General features: G+C 40.0%; 1 protein-coding gene and 1 pseudogene across 3 annotated transcripts in view; both read left to right on the top strand.

Annotated features, from left to right (window-relative positions):
- LOC127662344 (tyrosine-protein phosphatase non-receptor type 21-like) overlaps positions 1 to 20,696 on the top strand; it is a 39,454-nt gene extending 18,758 nt beyond the window's left edge. For all 3 annotated transcript variants that reach the window (XM_052153473.1, XM_052153472.1, XM_052153474.1), the window contains 9 exons: positions 2,881 to 2,959; positions 3,078 to 3,964; positions 7,522 to 8,073; positions 11,185 to 11,322; positions 13,444 to 13,662; positions 14,436 to 14,564; positions 14,718 to 14,952; positions 15,283 to 15,443; positions 17,888 to 20,696. In XM_052153473.1, the coding sequence (XP_052009433.1) occupies positions 2,881 to 2,959; positions 3,078 to 3,964; positions 7,522 to 8,073; positions 11,185 to 11,322; positions 13,444 to 13,662; positions 14,436 to 14,564; positions 14,718 to 14,952; positions 15,283 to 15,443; positions 17,888 to 18,016 (2,529 nt within the window). In that variant the 3' untranslated portion in view covers positions 18,017 to 20,696. The remainder of the gene's footprint in view (positions 1 to 2,880; positions 2,960 to 3,077; positions 3,965 to 7,521; positions 8,074 to 11,184; positions 11,323 to 13,443; positions 13,663 to 14,435; positions 14,565 to 14,717; positions 14,953 to 15,282; positions 15,444 to 17,887) is intronic.
- A 923-nt stretch (positions 20,697 to 21,619) lies between these two features.
- LOC127662281 (zona pellucida sperm-binding protein 3-like) lies at positions 21,620 to 24,529 on the top strand (annotated as a pseudogene).
- Positions 24,530 to 25,361: the final 832 nt, after the last annotated feature.

Here is a 25,361-nt window from a genome sequence, read left to right as displayed (position 1 = left end):
GGCTAATAACAGACGTTTTTTGGTCGCATAGTGTGAAATCTCAATTTAGAGGGCTGTCGTTGAGGTCATTTAACGCAACATTAGATTGTATGAAGCCTGGCATTATATCTTATATATGTGACCCTGTCTGTGAAACCCCGGCTGAAGTCGCATAATCTAATTATGAGATTAAGAGCGTCAAAGTAGTCAGCCATAAATATGATGAAAATAGGTCATGTGTGTTTATTGCTGTTAATGAAATATTATGTCAAGGGATTTCAGATACAATACTTTTTATTTATTTATAACATGATAAATAGTGAAGTTAATGATTTTATTGATGCTTCGTTTTTTTTATTTTGCGCAGAAAAATACCTAAACATTGATTTCATTCGTCTCTGGGTTTATTTCGGCGCAAAAACACCTGTTGATTCCTGTGTCATTCGGTTCTGGAACTTCTTTTCAATTATTATCAGCTTATTTTGAGGACATTTTAGGCCTGCTACGTGCCAAAATAATTAGTTTTCTGGATGCTGATGTGTCGGGTTGATGAATGAACTATCTGACATGGCACTTATGAAACGGGAACCGAAAATAGCTGATTGCTTAAACCACTTGTAGGATGTTAATTTCAGTGGAATTGCCCCAGATTTTGATAACTTTTTATATTTATTTTTTTATACTAATTTTAGACTTTTTAATACCAAAATTGACAAACTTTTGTAACTAGAATGTCAAATATCAAATAGTATTAAATATTTTGCTCTGACAATTTTGGAGTGTGTGGTCCTGCGTATACAACGTTTGAGACTGACCTGTTAAAAAATAGAATAGAAGCCTTTCTCTTTGGTCACACGTTATACATACATTTTTGCATATATACAGTGAAATGTATTTGTTGGTCAGAGTGCAGGGTCAGCCATGATACAGCACCCCTGGAGCAAGTGCCCAAAAGTGGCATCTTGGCGGTGATGGGGCTTGAACCCCTGACCTTCTGGTTCGTAACCCAGAGCCTGAACTGCTGTGATAGTTCACCAAAAAAATGAAAATTCTGTCATCATTTACTCATCCTCAAGTTGTTCCAAACCTGTATGAGTTTCTTTCTTCGGTTGAACACAAAAGAAGGTATTTTGAAGAATGTTGTTAACCAGATGGTAGCCATTGACTGCTATAGTAGAAAAAAAAAATACTATGGCAGTCAATGCCTACCGTCAACTGTCTGGTTACCAACATTCTTCAAAATACCTTCTTTTGTGTTCAACCGAAGAAAGGAACTCATACAGGTTTGGAACAACTTGAGGGTGAGTAAATAATGACAGAATTTTCATTTTTGGGAGAACTATCCCTTGAATGTGTTACTCCAAATTTACTCCAAATGTTACACAGTAGCCCAGTGAGAGAATGAGATTTTCTATAGACAGCGCTGTCACGTGACACCTGTTAATTTTGGGCCAATCACAATCAAGTGTTACTGGAGGATATAAAGAAAATGCATATATATTTTATAGATACTGCTGTTGCGGATTTAACAAGTTAACAAGTGAATCCTTGCAACTATCAGTTTTAATTATGATTTAATCTCCAGAGTGAAAAATGCATATGAGATGTAAAACATTTTAAGTGGTTTATCCTGTTGAGCACAAACCATGAAAATGACACACCTGAACTTAAATGGTTGTATTTACGGGAGTCCGGACACAGTTGTAGTATCTTTTGAAAGAAGACACTTTCAGAATGAATATATGTTGTTATTTATTAAAGTTAGAGAAGCTGACGTTTATAGTAATGGAAATATTCTGTGCTGAACATGTTTTTATAATAAAAATAAAACGATAATAAAAGTGCCGAGACACTCCAGAAATACAATGTTCTCAAAGACACGAGTCTAAAGAAGTTGGGGGATATCAAACGGGATATTTCAAAATGGGACTTTTATTATGAAAACACGATCGCCAGATGAATCCAGTTCAACACACTTGAGTCAAACGTCCATGACAAGAGTTCATTGAAAAACATCCAATAGCACTTTTTGAGAAATATTGATATATTCTCCATTGTTTACATGAGATCTCTCCTTCATCATCGTTCTTCATCAAACTGCAATCTGAGCAGCATTCATGTTGTAAAACTGTTTATGATCTGATATATTAGAGTCCCATAAACAAAACCAGCCGTCTCCAAAGTCTATTTTTAAAAATGTGGCGTAGTTTTATTCATAATAGTCGAGCAGTGCCGTCAGATTTAGTGTCGTCTTGAGAGGCGGAGCTTAATTTTACTCTGAACACTTCCAGAGATTTTACAGACATTAAAGCTGCAGGAACCTCATTTATTATTAAATCATCTTCAGATTTGAAACGTAACTTCTTTAGACTCGTGTCTTTGAGAACATTGTATTTCTGGAGTGTCTTGGCACTTTTATTATTGTTTTATTTAGATTATAAAAACATGTTCAGCACAGAATATTTCCATTACTATAAACGTCAGCTTCTCTAACTTTAATAAATAACAACATATATTCATTCTGTAACTTTGGAAGCTCAAAGTGTCTTCTTTCAAAAGATACTACAACTGTGTCCGTACTGCAAAGGGTCCCGTAAATACAAGTTCAGGTGTGTCATTTTCATGGTTTGTGCTCAAAAAGGGGGCGTGTATCAACAGGTATTCTACTATTCTTTATATATTTTTATTATGTAAATGTATTTATAATCATCATTTCTCTCGACGGCTTATTCAAAAGATTGTATTTTAGAAGGGACTATATCTAGTACCCTTTGGAACAGCTTTAGCATTAGGACACACGTATGTTGCCTTGAAATGCTGTCTAGGTAGGCACCTTACTAGTTTTTGGGACCAATCTAATGTGTCCGACTGCCGAATAATGCTGCTGTCGTTTTGTTGCAGCCAAAACCTCAGACCTACATGATGCCACCTCAGATGCACTTTAATGGCCATTACACAGAGCCGTACACGTCTTCACAAGGTAGAATGTGTGCCATGAACTCCGTCACAGTTTTTACAACACACCAAATCTGCCCAACTACTGTCACACTCACATTGTTTTGTCTAATTTCAGTTGACGTTTGTTTGATTTCCCACAGATAACCTTTACATCAACAATCAGAATGGTTGTGTTTACTACCATTCCCAGACCAGTCTCGACCGCTCTCCACACGAGTATAACGGAAGGATCCGCAATGGCAGTGTGTACAGCGCCCAGAGCACCAGCTCCCTTAACAACCCTCAGCACTACCTGCAACCATCGCCCATGTCCTCCAACCCCAGCATCACTGGAAGTGATCTTATGCGGCCAGACTACGTGCCTTCCCACCGCCACAGCGCATTGATTCCACCGTCCTACCGCGCCACGCCAGACTACGAGACCATTATGAGGCAGAAAAACCAGGGTATGGTACCGCCCACCGAACGACAGAGCCACTCCATGAGGAACTTAAACATCGGCAACTCTTACGCGTACAGCCGACCCGATCCACTTGTTTACAGCCAACCGGAGATCCGCGAGCACGGCGCAGGACAATACCCGTTCCACCTCAACTACAGCTTCCACAGTCCCTCTCCATACCCGTACCCCACCGAGAGACGACCCGTAGTGGGTGCCGTTAGTGTCCCCGAGCTCACAAACGTCCAGCTCCAGCAGGCCCAGGAGTACCCACCGCCCAACATTATAAGGAATCAAGTTTACTGGCCACCACCCCCTTATCCGTACCCTCACCCTCGACCAGCCAATAGTACGCCGGACCTGTCGCGTCACCTCTACGTCAGCAGCAGTAACCCCGACCTCATAACACGCCGCGTCCATCACTCAGTACAAACCTTCCAGGAGGACAGTTTGCCCGTGGCGCACTCGCTGCAGGAAGTGAGCGAGCCTCTCGTCATGACACGCCGGCCGCACATGCACAAGCGGAACTCCATCGAGATCGCTGGGCTTGCGTACGGCCTAGAAAACATGAGGCTGAAAGAGAGGAAGGTGGGTGTTGACATGAAATCATATTTGGAAAGGTGAAATGCCTTCTGTGACCTTTTGATACACTTCATCTGAAACTATTTTTAAGTGTTGCATATTAAGTATGCATGCAGCTTTTATGACCTCATAATAAATGGAAGCTACATTAAATACTTTTAAAATGTCCTATTCCAGCAGAGGACCAATTCAATTAAGTAGTAAAGGCAAAAAGGTGATTAAAACCAAAAACTAGTGCTGCGACAACTAATCGATAAAATTGATGATAGATATTAAAAATCAACTTCGAATTTCAGAAACATTTTTTTGAACACCGTATATTGAATAAAACATTTATATTTCCATTTAAGTTAAATTTAATGTGGAAATAATATATACAGGAAATAAAATGTGGCTTTTTTTATTTGATTAATCATTAAAAATGTTAAAATGCCAAAAATTGTCTTTTAAAAATTTATTTATTTAAAAGTGTCATAACATGCTTTTTTTTAGTTTTTCATTGGTTCACTTATAATGATAAATATAGTCATAATATAGTTGCACTTCAAGCTATGTTTTCTTCTTGCATAATAAAATAATTTACGCTATTGTGCATTTAAGTAACCGTGTTATAAGTGCAATTCGCTCCACGTTGGAGTCATGATCATGGATTTTACAAATGACTGACTATTCAATTCCCTACATATCAAACAAACATAGGCAGAAAGAATTGCACTTGTTACTCACCGGCATTATTGTCACGTCCAACATTGTTAGCACTGCTACGACTTTAAAAAAGTCCTTGGTTTTCAGAAGAATCCATGCATTCAAGAACGTCATTCCTAATGTCGGGATCCTTCGAATGGCTATCCAGAGATTCCATTTTTACACAACCAGGAACACAACATCATTTGGGATCTTACGATTAACGATTAATTGCAGACTTGAAAAGTGCTGAAATGTTATTCTGTTTATATACAGTACATCTTTTCCAGTCAAAATGCACTTGTTTTCTGTAACAATTATGTTTTATTATTGTTTCCAAACAAAGCCTTCCACAGTATAAAGATGGGAATGTACTAAATAGCGCCAGTTCAAGTAACATTAAACATTTCCCAATGTTTAAGTGAGAGGTTGACTAACTTAAAGAACTAGCCCCCATAAGTTGCATATTCATTGCAATTGGAGTATGTGAGGGGTGCGAGAACAATTTCCCCTCCGCACTCAAAGCATTCTTTAATCGCTCCTGCTCCACTCCAGGTTGTCCATTTCCCGCTCCTCGCTCGCTCTGCACTCCTGGATTAGAGAAACCCCGCTGCTTGCTCGATCCATGGCAAAATTAGCACCTATCTACCTCTCCACTGTAAAGTCATTTCAGTATGCTTTTAAATTTCATAACCTTCCATGCAGAAGATGTATTAAATGAAAAATAAATAGAAAAGCTACAAGAAGAAAACCTACAATGTTCTTTATTAGAACACTAACATTAGCCCAAGACTAAATTAAATCATTTTTATAGCTTACTTTTGAAACCTGTCGGCAGCATTCTCTGACTTTGATCAATTAAATAAATTAGATGAGAAAAAAACATTACATTTTAAAATATAAATTGCCAAATAAAAAAAATGTATATTAAAATCCAGAATGAAAACAAAACACTAAATTAAATCAAATTAATAAATTACCAAAAAAAAAATAAAATAAAATAAGTGATTTTATTAAAAATAATGCGTTAAAAATTTTTTACGCAATTAATCGTTATGCCCTCGGACCGTAATAAGGAAGATTCCTGAGAAATGCAAGCTTGCAGTACCACCTGTTTACTCCAGAGGGCAGTAAGTGAAACTTCAGCTGTGTGAGCAACACACAGTTTATACAGTGAACAAAACACTTCAGCAGAACAACACAAACATGCGTTACGTTCTTGCGTTCAAAACACTTGGAGCGCAAATTCAAACTATTTGTTCTCAAGATGGGTTTAAGTATTAAACTATATTTAATGACAATGATGTAGGAGTAAACAGACACAAGCATGTAGTTAAAGCTGCGTACACACTGCCAGAGACACCATCCCATTCATTTTCAATGAGAGCACAGTGACTTCCGGCGACACGAGCTGTCGCGAACGTTGGCTCGCTGTGTCAACAGCAATGGAATGGCATCCGTGAATGTCATTTATAAACGTTACTAGGCAACCAGTAGTGGGAACGCCCACTAGCGACTTCACCGCCAGCCAAAGTTGCTGGCAGTGTGTACGCAGCTTTAGTCATGCTTAACTCAATAATAGGAGCATGACAACGTAAAGCGAATGTAATCTTCACACTGGAGTTAGTATTAGTATTTGTAAATTAGCATTTGTTTTTATCACATTCTTTCTGGTTATATTAGAAATTCCATCTTCAGTGCTTAACACTGCTTAACACATGGGGAATTATTGCATTAAGGGCCATTAACAGGTGTTGTGCCCGTGATGGATCATTAGTGCAGCGCTCTTGAAGAGAAAGCATAAACTTTTTATGCTTTTATTTTGAACATAGATACAGTACAAGGGATGTACAGCATGGAGCAAGCCTAATATAGCAAAGTAAAGAAATAATGAAGAATAAGTGGCTATCCGCTTATTGGTGCTACAGCAATAATGAAAGCGACATTCACGCTTCGCGCCAGGGCGTCAAGCACATCTCATTCTGCATTTTTATGATAGTTAAGACTTGACATGCTTCTGTGCTCATTAAATTGTGCCTTACAGAGGCTGCAAAGTACATCATTTCTATCACGAGTCTCATTTGGGCTTGTTTTGTACAACAAATAGCATTAAGAGGTCCTTTCCTCGTCACTGAATGTGCGATGTGGTGTGCTGACAGACACATGGCAAAGGCTCCGCCCTACTCAGACCAGTGTGTATGCTGGTTTATGCTTTGTTAACGGTGAAAGCGGTTATCACGATTTTAAGAAACTTTTACAGCTCTATTTAAAAGCAAATTACAATAGCCACTCTCTCTTTCACCGTGACGATTACGTATGTTGTGGAGGTGGGGCGATTCAAATTACACTACACTGTGACATCACTATATGGCTGAGTCATTTTTGTAGAGTGGAAACAATGATATCTTTTTCGACTGGAGAGGAAGTTTTGAGTTCTGAAACTTGACCTGAATCATTCACTTAGGGCTACACGATACTGACAAAAGTCCTAATTGTTCATTATTGATCATAATATTAAAATACCAACTGTTGGCCACACATCTAAAACAAGCTCAGAACTGTGACTTTATTGGTGGATTAATTCATCTAAACTTTACATTGGCCGTCATAGAAGCATTAAAGACCCAAAACTGTTATTTAGCTTTTCAAGAAGTTATGCACCGAAGCATGCAGTGGACATGCCCCAACAGCTGCCAAATACCCATTAAATAGAATATTTAATGCAACATGAGGAGACTTATATGCACTGTTATATAATTGACCCTATTTTACAGTTAGTTAATTGTGGCAGCTGTAATCTCAATTATTGTTTCGAATAATTGTGCAGAAATTCTTGATGTTGATGAAGTTCATGGACCTATTATGCATCAACTACACAGGTATCTGCATCTGCGGCTGAAACCCCTCCCTCGCTCTCCCAAGCGAAGCTGGCCACGCCTTCCAGCTCCGAAATCAACGCCGTACTGGAAGTGACGAAACCCGAGGATGCGGTCATTAAAGAGGACGTGTGCTACGGGCACAAAAAATCTCTTTCCGACGCCACGATGTTGGTGCACAGCAGCGGTGAGGAAGAGGAGCTTGAAGATGACAGTGGCCGACACACGCCACAGTCTCAGGATGCCGTGTGCAGACCGGAGCATAACTTGACGCCGCTGGGACAGCCCATCGTTGATCCTCCTGCTTATCCGTTTAACCACAGTATGGAAACCGTCCTGACTAGCGCTCAAGCGTACCAAGCCCACCCGCTCATCCGCAAGCAGGATGAGTTGGATCAGTTACGGGCTTTTCGAGAGCCCGGACACATAGCGCCTTCAGTGTCAGAAGGAGATTTGAGTGGACAGGGGCGGATGAAGCACAAGAGAGACATCTTTAAGAGACCCGTCTCAGATGTGCCCATTGCAAGAAGGAATATCGATGGACTTCCACCACCAGTAAGTTCCCTTCAGTGTGAGAGTCAAAACAACTTTGCTTCTTGACCGGGGGCCTGGGTTGCTCAGTGGTAAAGATGCTGGCTACCACCCCTGGAGTTCGCTAGTTAGCTAGTTTAAATCCCAGGGCGTGCTGAGTGACTCCAGTCAGGTTTCCTAAGCAACCAAATTGGCCCGGTTGCTAGGGAGTGTAGAGTCACATGGGGAAACCTCCTCGTGGTCGCTATAATGTGGTTCGTTCTCGGTGGGGCTCGTGGTGAGTTGGGTGTGGATGGCGTGAAGCCTCCACACGCGCTACATCTCCGTGGCAACGTGCTCAACAAGCCACGTAATAAGATGCATGGGTTGACTGTCTCAGACGCAGAGGCAGCTGGGATTCGTCCTCCATCACCCGGATTGAGGCGAGTCACTACGTGACCACAAGGACTTAAAATTGCATTGGGAATTTCAAATTGGTTGAAAAGGGGACCCCCAAAAAAAAATAAAGTCGCTTCTTGTCCATCACGTAGGCTTTGTAAGGTCTTTCCAGTATTTGTTGCATTAATTTTATTTAATTAAATAAATTAGGGATGCACCAATATGAACATTTTTGGCCGATACTGATTTTAACCCAAAAACAAATATAGGACGATACCGATATTTTGCCACTTACCTTAGGCTTAAAAAATTTACAATGTGGAACACAAAAGCTTTTAACTGTTCTAAATAGTTTATATTGAACATGGATAGGATCTGTTGAACCCATGACAGGCCAACATTTATAGAGAGCCACAATGAAAGATAAATAGAAGATAAACTTATTTAAAAAGATACAAAAATGTAACTAAAATGATAACATGAGGATTTTTAAGAACAAAGGGTTATTTTGCATTTCTAAAACATTTTTGCACTTATGTTTTCGCAGTTCAAATCAGCATAACTCACATTTTACACGTATGTATTTACATACTGTATACTAAACTTCTCTCAGCCTGTATATCATAAATCTGCATAAATGCATATTTTGGGCAATTCCACAGAAATGTTAACCACATCATAGAAAATCTAAAGATTTTACTAAAGAAACAAAAACCCCTTTTAAATTCTGTATTAATGTATAATGCCGTCCAGACCGCTAGAGGGTGCTTGAATGCAGACTATATTTTGAAACCGCTGTATGTTTAGTAATCAATCATGCAGCATTAATGGATATTATTCCGATGTCTCAGAAGTCAAAGTCTGCTGGTTTTTAAAGTGTTTTGAATGGTTTCCCTCAATATGTACAGTAGAGTCTAGACAAGTGCCGCTTTCACAACGGTCACGTCCATTCATAGCAGTTTTTCCACATTGATGTGGGAACGAGAAAGTTAAATATTTATTCAATGTTTTTACACCGCGTGTTACTAAATATTTATAAATAAATATAAACATCTGTGCTTTTATATCAGCGATTTCATGCTTTATAACTGATATCCCAATGATTCTAATTTGGTCAATAGTTGGCTGATAAATATCGGCTGCCGATACATCAGTACATCCCTAAAATAAAGGTTATAGCAAATAACAATATATATATAAAGAAGGCCTATTTACTAGAGGTCGACCGATAGTGAATTTTGCAAATACAGATAACTAAGGTGGTGGGAAAGGCTTGATAACCGATTAATCGGCCGATAGAATAGAATTGATAGAATTTCCTTACTATGACGGGCACAGACAAATAATCCTTAATAAATTAAATGCCAGTTACAGTTTATTGTTCAATCATAGCCCTGAATAGTGGGTCTCGGTCCGCTTCCAATCTAACTCTGGTCCATGCGGTGTTCATCAGTCGAACCATACCAAAGACATCTAAACAGACCAAAAACAGGAAGTAATTTGCCTAATACTGACCTCAAGCATACCTGGTTCTTCTCATCATTTGAGCTATGTTGCCCATTACAGTTCGGGACAGGCGTCAGAACCGCCGTCAGCCGTCCTTGCAGCATGTCTTTGTTTGTGTGTACAACGGAGGAATTCCCGGTGCTGTTTTGGCTACTTTACACATTTTATTAACTCTTCATTTGTTCTCAGCTGGTAGAAATACCACCATATATACATAAATCCAATGAGCGTATTTCTCCCATTAGCCAGCGTTGTTATGGATGTTCAGCAAGTAGCTCCGTCGCAAAATATACGTCATAAAAGCTGTCCAATCAGGTTGAGACCTTTTCCATATGCATTTTGTATCTTACGGTTCAGTGTTAAAAATGCCATTGTGAACGCTTGGCAAACCAGGACTAAATGTATCATTTTCTTTTTTGGTCCGGACCAAGAGAACTGAACTACAAGTGTGAACGCACCCTGAAACAAGCCCGAAACACACCAGGGACTTTTGTTTTGAAATGATGAAAAAACTGTCGTCAGGTATCACCATAGATTTTCGCTGATAATTATTGTTCCAAAAAGCGATTAATCGGCATAACCGATATAATCGCTATTTACTTACTCAATATGCATTTAGACATATTGCTTTGAATGAGAGAGATGTGTGTAAAATAGCTCTGAACACAATCGAGTCATTAGCCGTTTTGTGTAGTCGCTCAGATAAGTGAGTTAACGGTCATTATGTAAGTCAATAGGCTGAAAAATCGCAAAATTACATTTTTGTAGCCATATCGCCCAGCCCTACTTGGAAATTGAGCTTGAGTCATTTGGACTACTTATGGTGCTAATTCGTCTTTATGGAGCTGGACAGCAAACGTCTCCATTCACATTTATTGTACGGAAAGGAACAGCTTGAACATTCTATTGAACGTCTACGTTTGCATCTGATCAGGGTTCGTTTTTACAAGACAACCCAAACTGGTTTGAAATTGCACATGATGCAAACAGTGTGACATGAACAATGCCTTCTGCTGTTAGTGGCTTTACATTTTTTATTGAAGCTGACAGAGGAGTAGGTGTTTTTTTTATTCTGGGGTGAGGCTGATCACATGTCTTTGTACCTGCGCTGTGAAGAATGCCGCCCAACAGGCTGTTTGACATGTACGACAGGATTCCAGTAAAGAGTGTGTCTTTTCTCAGAGTCAACTGATCTTTACACAGTCTCTGTTTGCTTCTTTTTCTTTGTGCATCGCTGTCATCTCACGTCAGGGTATGAAGAAGGGTCGCTCCGAGGTCAAGAAAATTGGTCCGCTGAAGCTGGCGGCTCTAAATGGCCTGACCTCATCCAGAATGCCTTTGCCCGATGAAGGCAAGGACGACCCGGAGAACACTTCTAATGATGAGAGGGTGAGATTTGCTTTCAGTTTGGTTTTTGGATCAGTAGTTTACTGGTTTTGGACTTTGAATCATGTAAAAAGATTATGAGGTTAAAAGAAAACATATTGGATGTAATTTTGTTTTATAAATATATTAGTCTCAGACTTTTAGACACCGTTGTATGTTGAACATTGGATCAATCACCTTTTTGTCCGGATCTTTTAAGTTATTCAGAAGTACTTGAATACACCTCTAATCATGTTGTTGGTTATTGAGAGCTGTCATTTTGCGTTTTAAGTGAAGTATTTTAACACCTTTTACTTAATGGTTAAATCACTTGACATTTAAGATTTTTTTTATTTTTTTATGCATTAAACCATCATGGGCACACATTACATTTCTATGTACTTGTCGTGTGTTTTAAACTAGATTTATTATTTGGTCTCATCTTGGACAACCTTATTTGTAGGCTTGGGATCGAAGCCTTTTTCACACAATGTTAATCAGAAAATGTTCCCAATGGTTATCAATCTATATCTGCATTTTTGTATAAAAAATTTCAGATATAAATGGGGCTACTCGTTGCACAGTAGTCTTTAGGGGGTTCAACACTAGACACGTCTTGCGAAATACATGGCTCATTCTGAATTTCGAAACCGTTATCTATATCAGCAGCACTCAGCTACAACTCCAACTGCTGCGTCCTTCAGTATAAAGTACAGTAAATGTTATATCACCCCCTTGTGGTCTCCCAAAGCTATTATGCCAGACTACATTTAAAGGAAGGGCAAATGACAGTGAATTGGAAAGCACACAAATTAGGCTTCTAATGTAAATATCAGTGTAACCGGGTATAAGGGAGAGGAGGAGGTGAGAACTGGCTTGGCAATATAAATAATAGTGTAATGATAAACTGAACCAAAAACACACAAACATAAACATACAGCGCAGATGCCTGCCATTCTCTCTCTCACTTGAACTGCCGTCACCGGTCGCCTTTATCCCGCGCGCTGATTGGGGATCGGGCGTGCATTGTTCCGGCCCCGCCCTCCTCCTGGCGTTGCCTCAGGCCGGGGAGCCCCCGGCATGATGTACACCCCCTTCACAGCAGGGGTGGGGGCGTGCCTTGTGCCCCGCCTTCCTCGACCTGGGAGGAGACAGGAGGGCAAAAACAACAACAAAAATAAAATAGGTGAGGGAAAGGCCAACACGGAGCGACAGAGAGAGAGAGAGAGAGAAATAACTTGCTCATTGGTTCCCTGATGCATCGTCGTGTGGTCCTCGATCACTCAGACCGACCCCCAGCGGACAGAACGCCCCTCCACGTTCTCGGCGACTCGTGAGGACACTCCTCCGCCCCTGGCAGCTGATTGGACGACGGTCTTCTCTTGACCCCTCCGCGTTTCTGGGGACGGCAGGGCACTCCTCCGCCCCTGGCAGCGGCTCCTTCGCTCCAGACAGGGGGGAGTCCAGTCCCCACTCGCCTCTCGGACGGTGGCCATTCTCTGCGGTTGGGCCACACCGTCCCCTGGCAGATGGCAACGGCGCTCCCCTGGATGGACGGCAGTGTCGAGGACTCTGCGGCAGGCATCCCTCCTCCTTCCCGTGTTTTGGCACCAGTGTAACAGGGTATAAGGGAAAGGAGGAGGCGAGAACAGACTTAACAATATAAATAATAGTTTAATGATAAACTGAACCAAAAACACACAAACATAAACAGATGCCAGATGCCTGCCAATTCTCTCTTGAACTGTCATCACCGGACGCCTTTATCCCTCGCGCGCCCCCATCAGGCTGATCGGGGTCCGGGCGTGCGTTGTTCCGGCCCCGCCCTCCTCCGCTCTACAATCAGCTTATGGAAATACTGTATATCGATGCCTCAAAGTATCTAGAAAATAATGTGCCAATCAATAATCGATCTGTTGAGACTTCATGACATTCCTACATTATTCTTTAATGACCCTGTTGTCAAAAGGCTGAAAATATTGAGTTACATTGTGATTTATATGAAATATTAGATTTTTAGAGATATCACCCATCATTAAACTGCTCTTAGTCATAAGCTTAGATTCTGTTTATGGCATGCTGTAGTTTGCAATAAGGTCAATGTGTTGTAAACAGACCCTCATATCCTGTGCGTTCACTGTGCAGTGTAAGTTACTGGAGCAGCGTGTGGATCAGGGGATGGTCTTCACGGAGTACGAGCAGGTGGCCAAAAGATGGCCCAACTGTGAATGCACCATCGCCCGGATGCCCGAGAACAGCGACAGGAATCGCTTCCAAGATGTCCTGCCCTATGATGACACACGTGTGGAGCTGGTGCCCACCAAAGAGAACAACACAGGTTACATCAACGCCTCGAACATCAGGGTGAGCTACAGTACCAAGAGCGTGTGCCTGTCATACATGTTTAGGTGTGCTACAGGATGATGATTCAGTTCATTGTAAGGATAATGCACTGAAGTTATGAGCAGAACTGAAGTATGACTGAAATGCTTTTGGTTTTCTTTCGGCATAGCACGACAGATCATTGGTTTCATTATTAGTGTGTTTGCTCTTTAGCGTCTGTTCAAACACTAAAAGTTGTATTTTGCACAGATGGTTTACAAGAATATTTATACAGCATTTGGAGGGATTCATTCACCCACAGATTTAAATTGTCATCACCCTCCATGTCATTCTAGATCTGCATAACTTTCTCTCTATTGTTCCGTAGAACACAAAAATATACATTTTGAATAAAGTCTGAGCTGCTCTTTTACATACAATGTAAGTGAACGGGGATGGACACTGTTTTTGACAATCTCCAAAATTGTCAAAAAAAAGTGCAGTAAATGTGTAAGTTAAGTCTTAAGCTGAAAGTTAAGTGTCTCTTCCTCATACAAATCTATCATATGACTTAACAAGACTTGGAATAAAGCACATGAATCATATAGACTATTTTTATAGTTCTTTTTTGTCATTTTTGGAGCTTGACAGTCCCTGTTCCCAATGTATGGAAAATGGCAGCGTGAAAAGAAATGATCAAAAATCCATACAGGTTTTGATCGACATGAGAGTGAGTAAACGATGACAGCATTTTCATTTCTTTGTGAAATATTCCTTTAACAGACATGACTTTATAATGTCAATGTATTCACCAGGTTACGGTTAGCGGTAAGGAATGGACTTATATAGCGTCTCAAGGTCCCCTCTCAAACACCTGCCAAGACTTCTGGCAAATGGTTTGGGAACAAGGAGTTGCCATCATCGCCATGGTTACCGCGGAGGAGGTGAATGTGGAAACCAGTCTCTTAGCACATTGAACTCATTGTGCACAACGACACTCATTGGCTTGTTTTTCCAGTTGTGCTTGAATCTGAAAAGTTTCACTTTTGTTACATTGTTTCATCATTAAACCATTTGTTTTGTGACTTGACCTGTAGGAGGGGGGTCGCGAGAAGAGCTTCCGCTATTGGCCTCGTCTTGGTTCGCGCCACAACACCGTTACATATGGGCGGATTAAGATAACCACGCGCTTCCGTACAGACTCTGGCTGTTACGCCACGACAGGACTGAAGATCAAACATCTTCTAACAGGTCAAGAGCGAACCGTCTGGCATCTACAGTACACAGACTGGCCTGACCATGGCTGCCCAGAAGACTTCAGAGGGTTCCACAGTATGTACAACATTAACCAGCCTTGCTTTTGGCTCACAACTAAATTATCCCATAAAATGGGCATTGAATTAAACATTATAGATTTTCCTTACAATTAATTACCTCATAATTGAAAATGGAATTAATCATTTACTCGTTTTCAACCTGTGTGACGACATGTTTTCATGATATGTTTAAATCTGTGATGGTATTTAATGCACCACTTCAAGCTAAAAAATATTTTTTTGTGCTGTGTGCCGCAAGGCTCTGTACTAGGCCCTTCTCCATTGTTCAGTATGTGTGTTATTAGACTGGTGTGGCTCTTTTAACTGCTTTATTTCTGTGTCTCAGCCTACTTGGAGGAGATCCAGTCCGTGCGGAGACACACAAACAGCTCGAGCGATCCAAAGAACACAAACCTGCCGGTTCTGGTGCACTGTAGCGCAGGGGTGGGGCGCACGGGTGTGGTCATTCTCTCTGAAATCATGATCGCGTGTCTGGAACATAATGAGGTACAGATGTCCTGCGTTCACGGTGGCATAAATACATGACAGAATTAGATACTCACTAGCTTTTCAAAGCTAAATGGTCAGTTGCCAGGGTAAACGTTATGCACTCCTTATTGTTGGCATAGGAGATGGTTGCTAGGAATAGATGTGACATCACTCTCCGCGGATGTGAGCATGTGACTGTTGGAAAAGTTTATACATCACATAACAAAGTCTACTCTCTTTTTTTTTTTTTTTGCATGGATTTATAAAATGTCACGTACCGTAATTTCCGGACTATAAGCCGCAACTTTTTTCCCACGCTTTGAACCTCGCTGCTTATACAATGACGCGGCTAATATATGGATTTTTCCAGCTTTCAAATGTTATATATATATATATATATATATATATATATATATATATAAAAAACATTCTGTGGCGTGCTCAGTTTTTTGGCGTGAAGCTTTCATTAGACCAATGAAATTGCCGAGCGGGTTAAGGTCAAAACAACTTTTTTGGTATACTGTTTAGATTAAATCGAGCGCTCAAACTTCCCATCATTCTGATTACGGTAGTAATTTTGTCACCCTCACCATGGCAAAGACATGGAGAAACGCACATGATGCTGCTTTCAAGTTGAAGGCGATTGATCTGGCTGTTGCACGGGAGCTTGGTCTTAATGAGTCGATGATAAGACGTTGGAAACAGCAGCGTGAGGAATTGACTCAGTGCAAAAAGACAACTAAATCTGAGGCTATTCAACTCCGACACCGAAGGAGATGACTTCAGTGCACAGGACGAGGAAGATAGTGACCAATGACTTTCTTGGTAGGCTACAAGTTTACTGCAAATGTTTTATTACAAGCCGTGTGTGGCAGCGGGGGCGTGGTCAAGCGCCCGTCCGGGAGAGAAAAGCTGTAAGGGCGCTTACACCTGCGCTAAATTATGTCTAACACCGGTGTCTAATTTCAAGTGCCCTGCTTCACGTGTCCTTCTTGGGAAAACAGTTTTCAGCAGGGCACTTGACGTTCCAGGTAAGGCTTTTAATGGCCACAGCAATGTTTACAATCAATTTTATAAAGTTTCTCAATTCTTCTATGCGCCAACACTAGACTGACATGTGTCACTCTCTCAGCTCTGTGGCTGCTGCCTTTTTAAGCCGCTCTCCCCATGCTTACTGAAATTAGACACCGGTGTTAGACATAATTTAGCTCAGGTGTAAGCGCCTTACCGCTTTTCTCTCCGGACGGGCGCTTGACCACGCCCGCTGCCACACCGTGTTTCGTTAAAGCCTGAGTAAAGTTCATTTGTTTCAATGTACCGGTAGGCACCTGCGGCTTATAGACAGGTGCGGCTTATTTATGTTCAAAATAATATTTTATTTAAAAATCAGTGGGTGCGGCTTATATTCGGGTGCGCTCAATAGTCCGGAAATTACGGTACTAAATACACAAAATTGTATGTAATATAAAAATAGTATAATATTAACTGAATTAAAATGCACATTATAGTAACCTCTAAGTCTGGGTCATATTTCAACCTAATTTCTTTTTCTTTGTAATTCTCAATTGTTATTTTCAGTTGTGATTTTGAGATTTAGGTACTCGCTACTGAGGATGCTACTCAAAAAGTCTAGTTCATTTTTTTTTTTAAAGTAGCACAATAAAAAAATAATAGCAATTATGTATTTAATTATTTAAATGAGTTTAAATTAAAGGCAGTACAACAAATACTACCATGATGTACAAAAACATTATTTTTTTTCTCCCATTACGGTAAATTACATATTTTTGCATTATACAGTAATGCGAGTTTTTAGGGAAATGTGTTTAATTGTCATGATTATTGTCATAAGGTCTTGATACAAAACAAAATTCTCAGTAAATAGGCTTAATTTCCTGTAGATGGAGAAAAAAAAATACAGATTTGTTATTAAAATGAGACAACTTAAGACCTCATGACAGTACAACATATTGGGCCTCATTCATGAAACACGAGTGCATTTAGACACAAGTTTGTTCTGCTCCTATTTCATGAAAAAGACCTGTTGAATGAATAAAACGGAGTTGCGGTCCTGAATGCTGATTGGTCAATCCAGTCGTTCTCCGACTAGAATCGAGTATTCCAAAGTGCCGTATATTAAATTGTGAAAATATTGAGTTCTGCTCTCTCAAGTCTTGGAGAGATGGTGGTGTAGTGGGCTAAAGCACATAACTGGTAATCAGAAGGTTGCTGGTTCGACCCCCACAGCCACCACCATTGTGTCCTTGAGCAAGGCACTTAACTCCAGATTGCTCCGGGGGGATTGTCCCTGTAATAAGTGCACTGTAAGTCACTTTGGATAAAAGCATCTGCCAAATGCATAAATGTAAACTGTGTCTTATTGTTGTGATTTAGAATTTGAAATGGCTTCATCAAATGTTGTTATAATGGTTTTCTGACGTCAGTGATGTGTGCTTTTACAGATGCTGGACGTCCCGACTGTTCTGAAGTTACTGCGACAGCAGCGTATGATGATGGTACAGACGCTTTCACAGTACACCTTCATTTACAAAGTCCTCATTCAGTTCCTGAAGAACTCCAGACTGATCTGAGTCCAGGGCTGGCACAGGGGGAGATGGCCTCTGTCAGTTTATGTGATCACTCAGATCGGCGACATGCCCTCGGCTTCGCTCCCTACAAAGTGGCGAAGGGGGGCGGGACTGGAGTCAGGGCAAGAATGAAGGAGGCTGCGTGCCAGCCAATGGAGCGTGCTGCATTTAACCAGTATTAAAACACAGATTTCACAGTGGGCTTTTTACACCCTTTACGGATGTCAGTCCCAGCACTTTTATTTTGCTGTACATAGCAAATGCTGCAGCTCTATTTAATATAAAATACCGAACTGCCGTGGTTTGTTTTCTACTGGCTTCTTTGTGCATTTTAATCCTTTTGTCGTGAAGGTTTATCAAGCCAAAATGAAAATAGTGGATACCATGTTTAAAAGACGTGTGCAGAGTTGTTTGGGTGAATCTAATGAAAAGATGTCCAGGTCAGATTTCTCCCCAAATTTAGAAGAAAAAATAAAAGGAAACTTGATTTTAGGACCATGCATTTAATATGCATATATTTTTGTGTAATTCTCATTACTGTAATACAGTATTTTTACTGTAGTGATGCTGCAAAGAATACTTAAATCTGCATAAATGAAAGACATTGCAACAGATACTATAGTACATTTTTGTGTTTGCAAAACAATGTATTATTTACTTCAATTGATTTTGGTGTGAAATATGACCTGGACATGTTCTGAGATTCACACTTGTCGTGCATCATAAGATAGATCTGACCGCCTTTAAGAGGACTCTGGAAGTTAAGAAACATTTTCTTAAAATGAAGTATCAAAGTCAGTGTTACGCGGCATGCATCTATGCTGTATTTTGAGGTTTTACTCTAAAAGTGTAATTCTACATTCGTTTTGTAGCTTTTACTGATGTAATGTCAAGTTACAACACAGCCAAAGAAAGGAGTGTTTCTTTTGTGATCGCAAACACACAACCTTTAAATACATTTACAATATTATGTGTTAAAATTGTATATGATGTATAAAATGTATTCTGCATGCAATCTGAGAAGCTTTGTTGTTGCATTAGGAATATGTGTGTGTATGTTTCGCAGCTCTCGTCACGATTCCACCAGCATACTAGAACCCAAGACACCAAAGAGCTTCACAGACTCTTAAAATTGACTCGATTGATCTATAGTGTGAGTATATTAATGGTTTGCAGCCTCATTTCCTTAAACACAGCAGCTATGATGGTCTACAGTACCAAAGAATTTTCAGCCAATCAAGTTTATGTACTTGTATCTTAAGTCTTAACCCATTGAGAAACCTTAAACATCGATGTATGCTGGCTGAAGAATTTTGAAAGAGCACGTTGATTTTAAAGGTGCTATATAGAATAATTTAGGCCCTGTGTGTGTGTTTATTCACACGTGTAAAACTGATTGAAATGCTTGGCAGGTTTTATCCACTTCTGGTAGATCAATACCAATTTAAGATACATTCCCTGTTGGTGGTGCGGCCATAGGTTCTTTGTCTCACCCATTCAAAGGTACAGATTTATTTTAGGTTTCTAAATTAAGATTTATTGTGGTGATGAAGAAATCATTTAAACTGGTGTAGATCCTAAATGTAACCATATTGAGCAAAGGTTGACTCAAGAAAACTGACAAGAAATATCCAGCTCGTATTTCACCTCGAGATCAAAAGAAAGATATGTGCAAAAAATAAGACGATTTAAATTTAGTGTCATTTTCAGGATACGTCATGTAGTATTTGTTATTGTGAATTTAATGGATCAGATTTTAATTGAAAAATATGAATTGTTCTGTCCCAATAGGACGGTTTTGCTTAATTGCAATTTAAAATAATGACACAATGCAGAATATCTTAAAAAATACACTTTTTTAAGTACACAAAATATACAGGTGTATAATATTGTGAGTTTGCAGTGAAATAATCACTTGGATATTTCTTCGTGAGATTCAACTTTAACCTCAAATATTCCAATCTCAGTATTGATACAATAAATGTGACTTCGATGGCTTAAATGGTGAAATAAAAAGCATGATTGTTCTGTGAGGCACAATCAGTTTGTTTCACTATAAGTTGCATCTGAATTCTGCACATCATGAAACTTATAAATTCCAAAAATTGACCTAAACATATTTGCTGTAAGGGCTGTGTAGATCCATCAGTGCGACAGCTTGACATGGCATACTTCACTACTACGAGACAAAAGTCCATTTATTTTAATAAAGTGTTTTGGAAAGGTTTGTAAAGGCACAATCCTAAAAAATAAATGTTTCTTAATATTTGGTGAATTGGGTTGGTTTTAGTTGCGATAAGGTTTAATTTTGTTCGTTTTTAGGATTTGAGAGTGTCCAATAATGTTTATTTGAACTGGAGGATGGAATTTCATGGCATTTGTGAACAAACTGGACTATAAAAGCCCTTCTTTAATGATCTACTTATATAAAGAATGCACAATAATAGAGATATACTGTTTATATTGCTGATTTTTGAGTGTTCATTTTTAACAACTTTATTTGAAGGTAATAAAACTAGCCTACTGTTTGCTCCTGACGGAATATCTTGTGTTTTGTTGTGTACAGTGCAAAAATCACACACAAATGTGTTTTCTGATAATGTACAGCTAGCACAGCTAAATTATATCCCATTGTAAACAACTATATTTTTCATTCAGAAAATAAATATTTTAAATTGTTAAAGCAATGCATTGTCCATTTTTACTTGCACGCACAGAGCCACAGAGGGTTAAAACAATCACTATTCTGGGAATTACTATTTTTTTGTTTTTTTTTGTTGTGGATCATTTAATATGTAAATAATTTATTTCAAATGTTGAAACTGACAGTTACACTGCATCATAACGACCACATGATGGCGCTGTTAATCCACTTCATTACACATTTAAGAGGTACTTAGAGGACAAAAATTTCAAAGTCAAAAAACTGCTGTTATAATACACACCCACACAATGTTATCCGCATAATTTATTCAATTGGCCTGCTGTACTCTACAATACAGAAAATAGGAAAAACGCATGTATTTTCTCCATAGGATAAACATGAGGAAAATGTTACCATCTGGTGGAAAGTATTAAAAATGTAAATTTGAAGCCAGGGCTCCAGAATGAAAGCATAATATCATAGAAATCATGATTTTATGCTTTAACGGCACTTTGATCAAATACTGCAGTTTTAATATGGACATATTTGTCCTGAAGGTCCTGAGTGTGACTATTTCCTGTACACAGTGTATTATAGATGTATTTTAGAAACTGAAATTGAAATATCAAAATTCCCCAAAAAATACAGACCAAAAGTATTGAAAAGACAAAAATGTTCTCTTTCTATTTTAATCCAAATAAATCCTCTCATCTTAAATTATAAAGTTCTCAAACAGTTCACAGGCCAGCTGCATATATGTAACATCATCTCCAGCCTGATTGGGATATAGGCTATGGAATTTCCATATTGTCATTTGTTAACGCTTGAACTCTGCAGGTCCAGAGTAGAATTAAGTTAATTAATTATGCTGAAAGGGGAGGAGACACCTTAATTCAAAGCTGTATTTAATGGCCCAACCTATCAGTGGTGTGTACTGAGGCATTGTGTGCAGGTTTGTCTAAATGGAGTTCTGTCAAGGTGCAGTTGTGGTTCTTGTGTGTGCTGTTTTTGGTCTGTGTGGCGCATGGACCAATTTGGGACGATTTAAAGATCCCAAATCAGACCTGGCTTCTGTGGTGTCTTCATTCAGAGGTCCTGACTTCTCACCTGCTGGTCTTTGGAAACATCAACAGATAGCTGCTCCATATCAGGGTGCTTTGAGTGGTGATTCCAGAGGACTTGTGCAAGAGCCTCTTGGTGTTCAGTCCAAGCAGCTAATGCAAGGTCCAGTGAAGCCATTGGACTGGAGATATCCCATTGTTCCTGAAGTACTGAGTGATTTGGCAGTGGATTTTCAGTTGAGGCAGCCTATTACTCCTAGCAGTGTAGCTGTTCAATGTGGAGAGCGAGCGGTACTGATAGAAGCAAAGCGAGACTTGTTTGGTAACGGTCTCTTGATCCAGCCATCTGGCCTTACTTTGGGAGGATGTTCTGCAGTTGGTGAGGACTCTGAATCTAAGGTTCTCATCTTTGAATATGAGCTACAGGACTGCAACAGTGTGCTGATGGTGAGAACTCCGTACATTACTCTTGTTTGCTGTAGTTGAGTATGAACGTCTGTGTAACCCCACTCCTTTTTGACAGATGACTGAAGATGCGCTTGTCTACACCTTTGCCCTTACGTTACACCCCTGAGCCATATGTTGGAACTCCAATTCACAGGGCTAATAGTGCCAACATTGGCATTCAGTGCCATTATTCAAGGCAAGTGATTTTGTAACTTTCAGCTTCAGGTCATGGTGACATCTAGGGGATGTTTTACTAGAGCTTGTAATTGGGCATCATTCTAGACCCGTTTGAGCATCAAACCTGTGCCTTTTTTTTTCAAGCAAGTCTGTTCATTTGGATGCAGAGCTGACAAAGCTACTATCAATTTAGCTTTGAAAGCCTACAAGTTAACTGTATGTTGCCTTCCTATGAATTTCCCTTAAAATATTTGGCTTCCCTACTAAAGGTAAATTGTCGGCACTTTTATATAGTGCCTTTTTTCATTTAAAAAAAAATGAAATCTTTGAGGTTACCAAAGCGCTTTACACTGTCCCATTCTCAAATACTCTTACACCAATGGTGGCAGAGCTGCCATGCAAGGCGCTAGCCTGCCATTGGGAGCAACTTTGCGTTCAGTGTCTTCATGCATCCCAAGAACACTTTGGCATGTGAAGTCGTGTGGGCGGGAATCGAGCCACCAACCCAGTGATTAGCTCCTGACACTTTCTACCTTGAGCCACAGCTGCCCCTACTAGCTACATGATGAAAATATTTAAGAACTGAGAATATAAGTTTCATTCAGACTGAATGTAGCCATTGACTCTCACTTGATTAACTTGCAGGGGCAGAAGTAAATGAGTCACTTTACATGCTAGCATGTCTACTTTTAGCTGTCTACTGCCAACACCATTTGGCAGCCATATTGTTCAATCCCTAGGACTCCTTCAGTCAGTACAGCTTTAAATAACTTGAATGAGGAAAGGTAAACCCCATGTACGTCAATATTCAAATCTGCACTTTCAACAATGCTCCAGCATATGTTTGTGCTTTTAGCTTTCTGTAATTTGCACAAGCTTTTCTTATCAAATTAACCACATGGCAATAATCTGGCAACCACCCTACACATCTGGTGGCAGTTTTTGCCAGATGCACCTCTTTCATTGTCCTCTAACTGCAGGTTTCAGAATGTGAGCAGCAATGTCTTGATGCCAGCATGGGTCCCTTTTGCTTCAATGGCATCTGGGGAAGAAGTCTTGGTTTTCTCCATGAAGCTCATGACTGGTTGGTATTTCATCTCAATTCAGCTTTGTGACATTGGCTGTATCTGAGATGTGGTTTCTCTTGCAGATGACTGGTCCTTCCAGAGGCCTTCCAACTTGTATTTCCTGGGTGACATGATTCAATTTGAAGCCTCTGTGATTTTGTTCAATCATGTTCCTCTACGTGTTCTTGTGGACAGTTGTGTGGCCACTCCATTGCCTGATGTGCAAGCTCAGCCGAGATATTCCTTCATTGAGAATCATGGGTAAGACGAGTTATGGAAGTTACATCGGTTAGTTCTAGAATGTAACGCCTGGCAGCCAAGGTTTTTTTTAGGGTTCTATGTAGGGTTGAGGCAAGCCTTTTGGGTTTAGACGACTGTTTCTGTGGGACTCCAAACAAACCCTATTAATGCAGTGACTTCAACTCCAGAGCCTTTCAGCAACTGGGGGGGTTGTCTTGTCTACCAGATATTCCTATGAATTGCTTTTGGTAATGCCACCGTCTGTCTTTAGGTGCTTTGTGGATGGCAAGTCTACAGGTTCCAACTCTTACTTCCTGCCTCAATCTCGAAGTGACAAACTGCAGTTCCAGCTTGAAGCCTTCCTGTTCCAGCAGGGAGACAATCCCTCTGTATGTAGCAATTGGATCATGAGTTGATGCGTCTCCTCTTTCCCCCCCCAAATCCATTTTGACTTCTGTTGCTCTTGCAGATCTACATCACATGCATTCTGAAGGCCACTCTTGCCTCCACCCCCACTGATGCCCAGCACAAGTCTTGTTCCTTCTATTCCAATGGGTAAGCTGCTTGCCATGTGGAGTTTTGATTAAGCTGAAGGTGGTGTCTGATCCTCTTAATTGCAGGTGGTTTGCTGCTGATGGCAATGACCAAGTTTGTGGCTGTTGTGACTCCACGTGTGGATCAGACAGTTTAAGTGCCCCTGCTGGCTATGGAGGTTGGTAGAATTCCCTTTCCGAGACACATGCCTTTAGAAAGGCAGAGTTGCTTAACTTGTGTTTGTGTGTGGGTTTAATATTTTTTTTTTCTAGGTCCTCAGTGGGAAGGAAAGGCCACCTTCGGTCCCATCATGGTTCAAGGGCGGGAAAAGACCACTTTTCAATAAAACTGGCAAAGTGGCCTGTATTTTACTTAATTTGGCTTCATGTTTTTCATGTGACTCTAAACTCCCTAGTATATATCTATAACTGGTTTTGAGTGGGTAATTGATTTTCTCTCTTGTGCCATCAGACCAATTATGCCAGTATCATTTTTATAAAATTAATCCTGTTCAATCTGCATACAAGATTGACTAGGGCTGTCAACTGATTTTAATGAGGTGTATAACCAACTTACTTTGGTACAGTTTGCAACCTTTTGGTCCCTCAACTTTGTCTGTCAGGCAAAATGCCTGAGTGACCAATGTTGCTTAAATTGATACTCTTTGCAAGCCGGGATAGTGTGCAGTATTTTTCTATTGACTTTGCTAGAGATGTCAGACACAAGCTAACTCAAGTGTGTGAGGTTTTAGTTAATTGTCTGTTTGAAGTTAAAATGTAGTTTTAATCTTTGAAAAATGCATGAAGATCCTGGCCTTTGGAATCCCCATCTGCTCATTTTAAAGGTGCCTGGGTTTGTTCCTGGCAGGCAGCAGATACCCTAACCCATCCTTAAGCGTAACCAATGCAAGAGGAAGTGTAAATTTGTACAATTCCAATTGGTGGTGCAGATAAAGGATTCAAGAATCTTGACAGTTCAAGTGAAAATGTGACCTTTTACTGCTCTCGTCCTTTTAGTTTAAACTTTTTTTTTTTTTTTTTTTTTTTTTTTTAGGACACCGTAGAATATTGTAAAACTCAAAACGACTTTACAGATGTTTCTTGTGAGTTGCATGCTTGTTCAATAAACCAATTAATGAACCTTTTAACCTGTGGAACAGTAAGACACTAACAGCTTCC

The sequence above is a fragment of the Xyrauchen texanus genome, chromosome 22, assembly GCF_025860055.1.
Source record: "Xyrauchen texanus isolate HMW12.3.18 chromosome 22, RBS_HiC_50CHRs, whole genome shotgun sequence".
Lineage (NCBI taxonomy): Eukaryota > Metazoa > Chordata > Actinopteri > Cypriniformes > Catostomidae > Xyrauchen > Xyrauchen texanus.
This window is presented reverse-complemented; position numbering and strand designations above follow the sequence as displayed.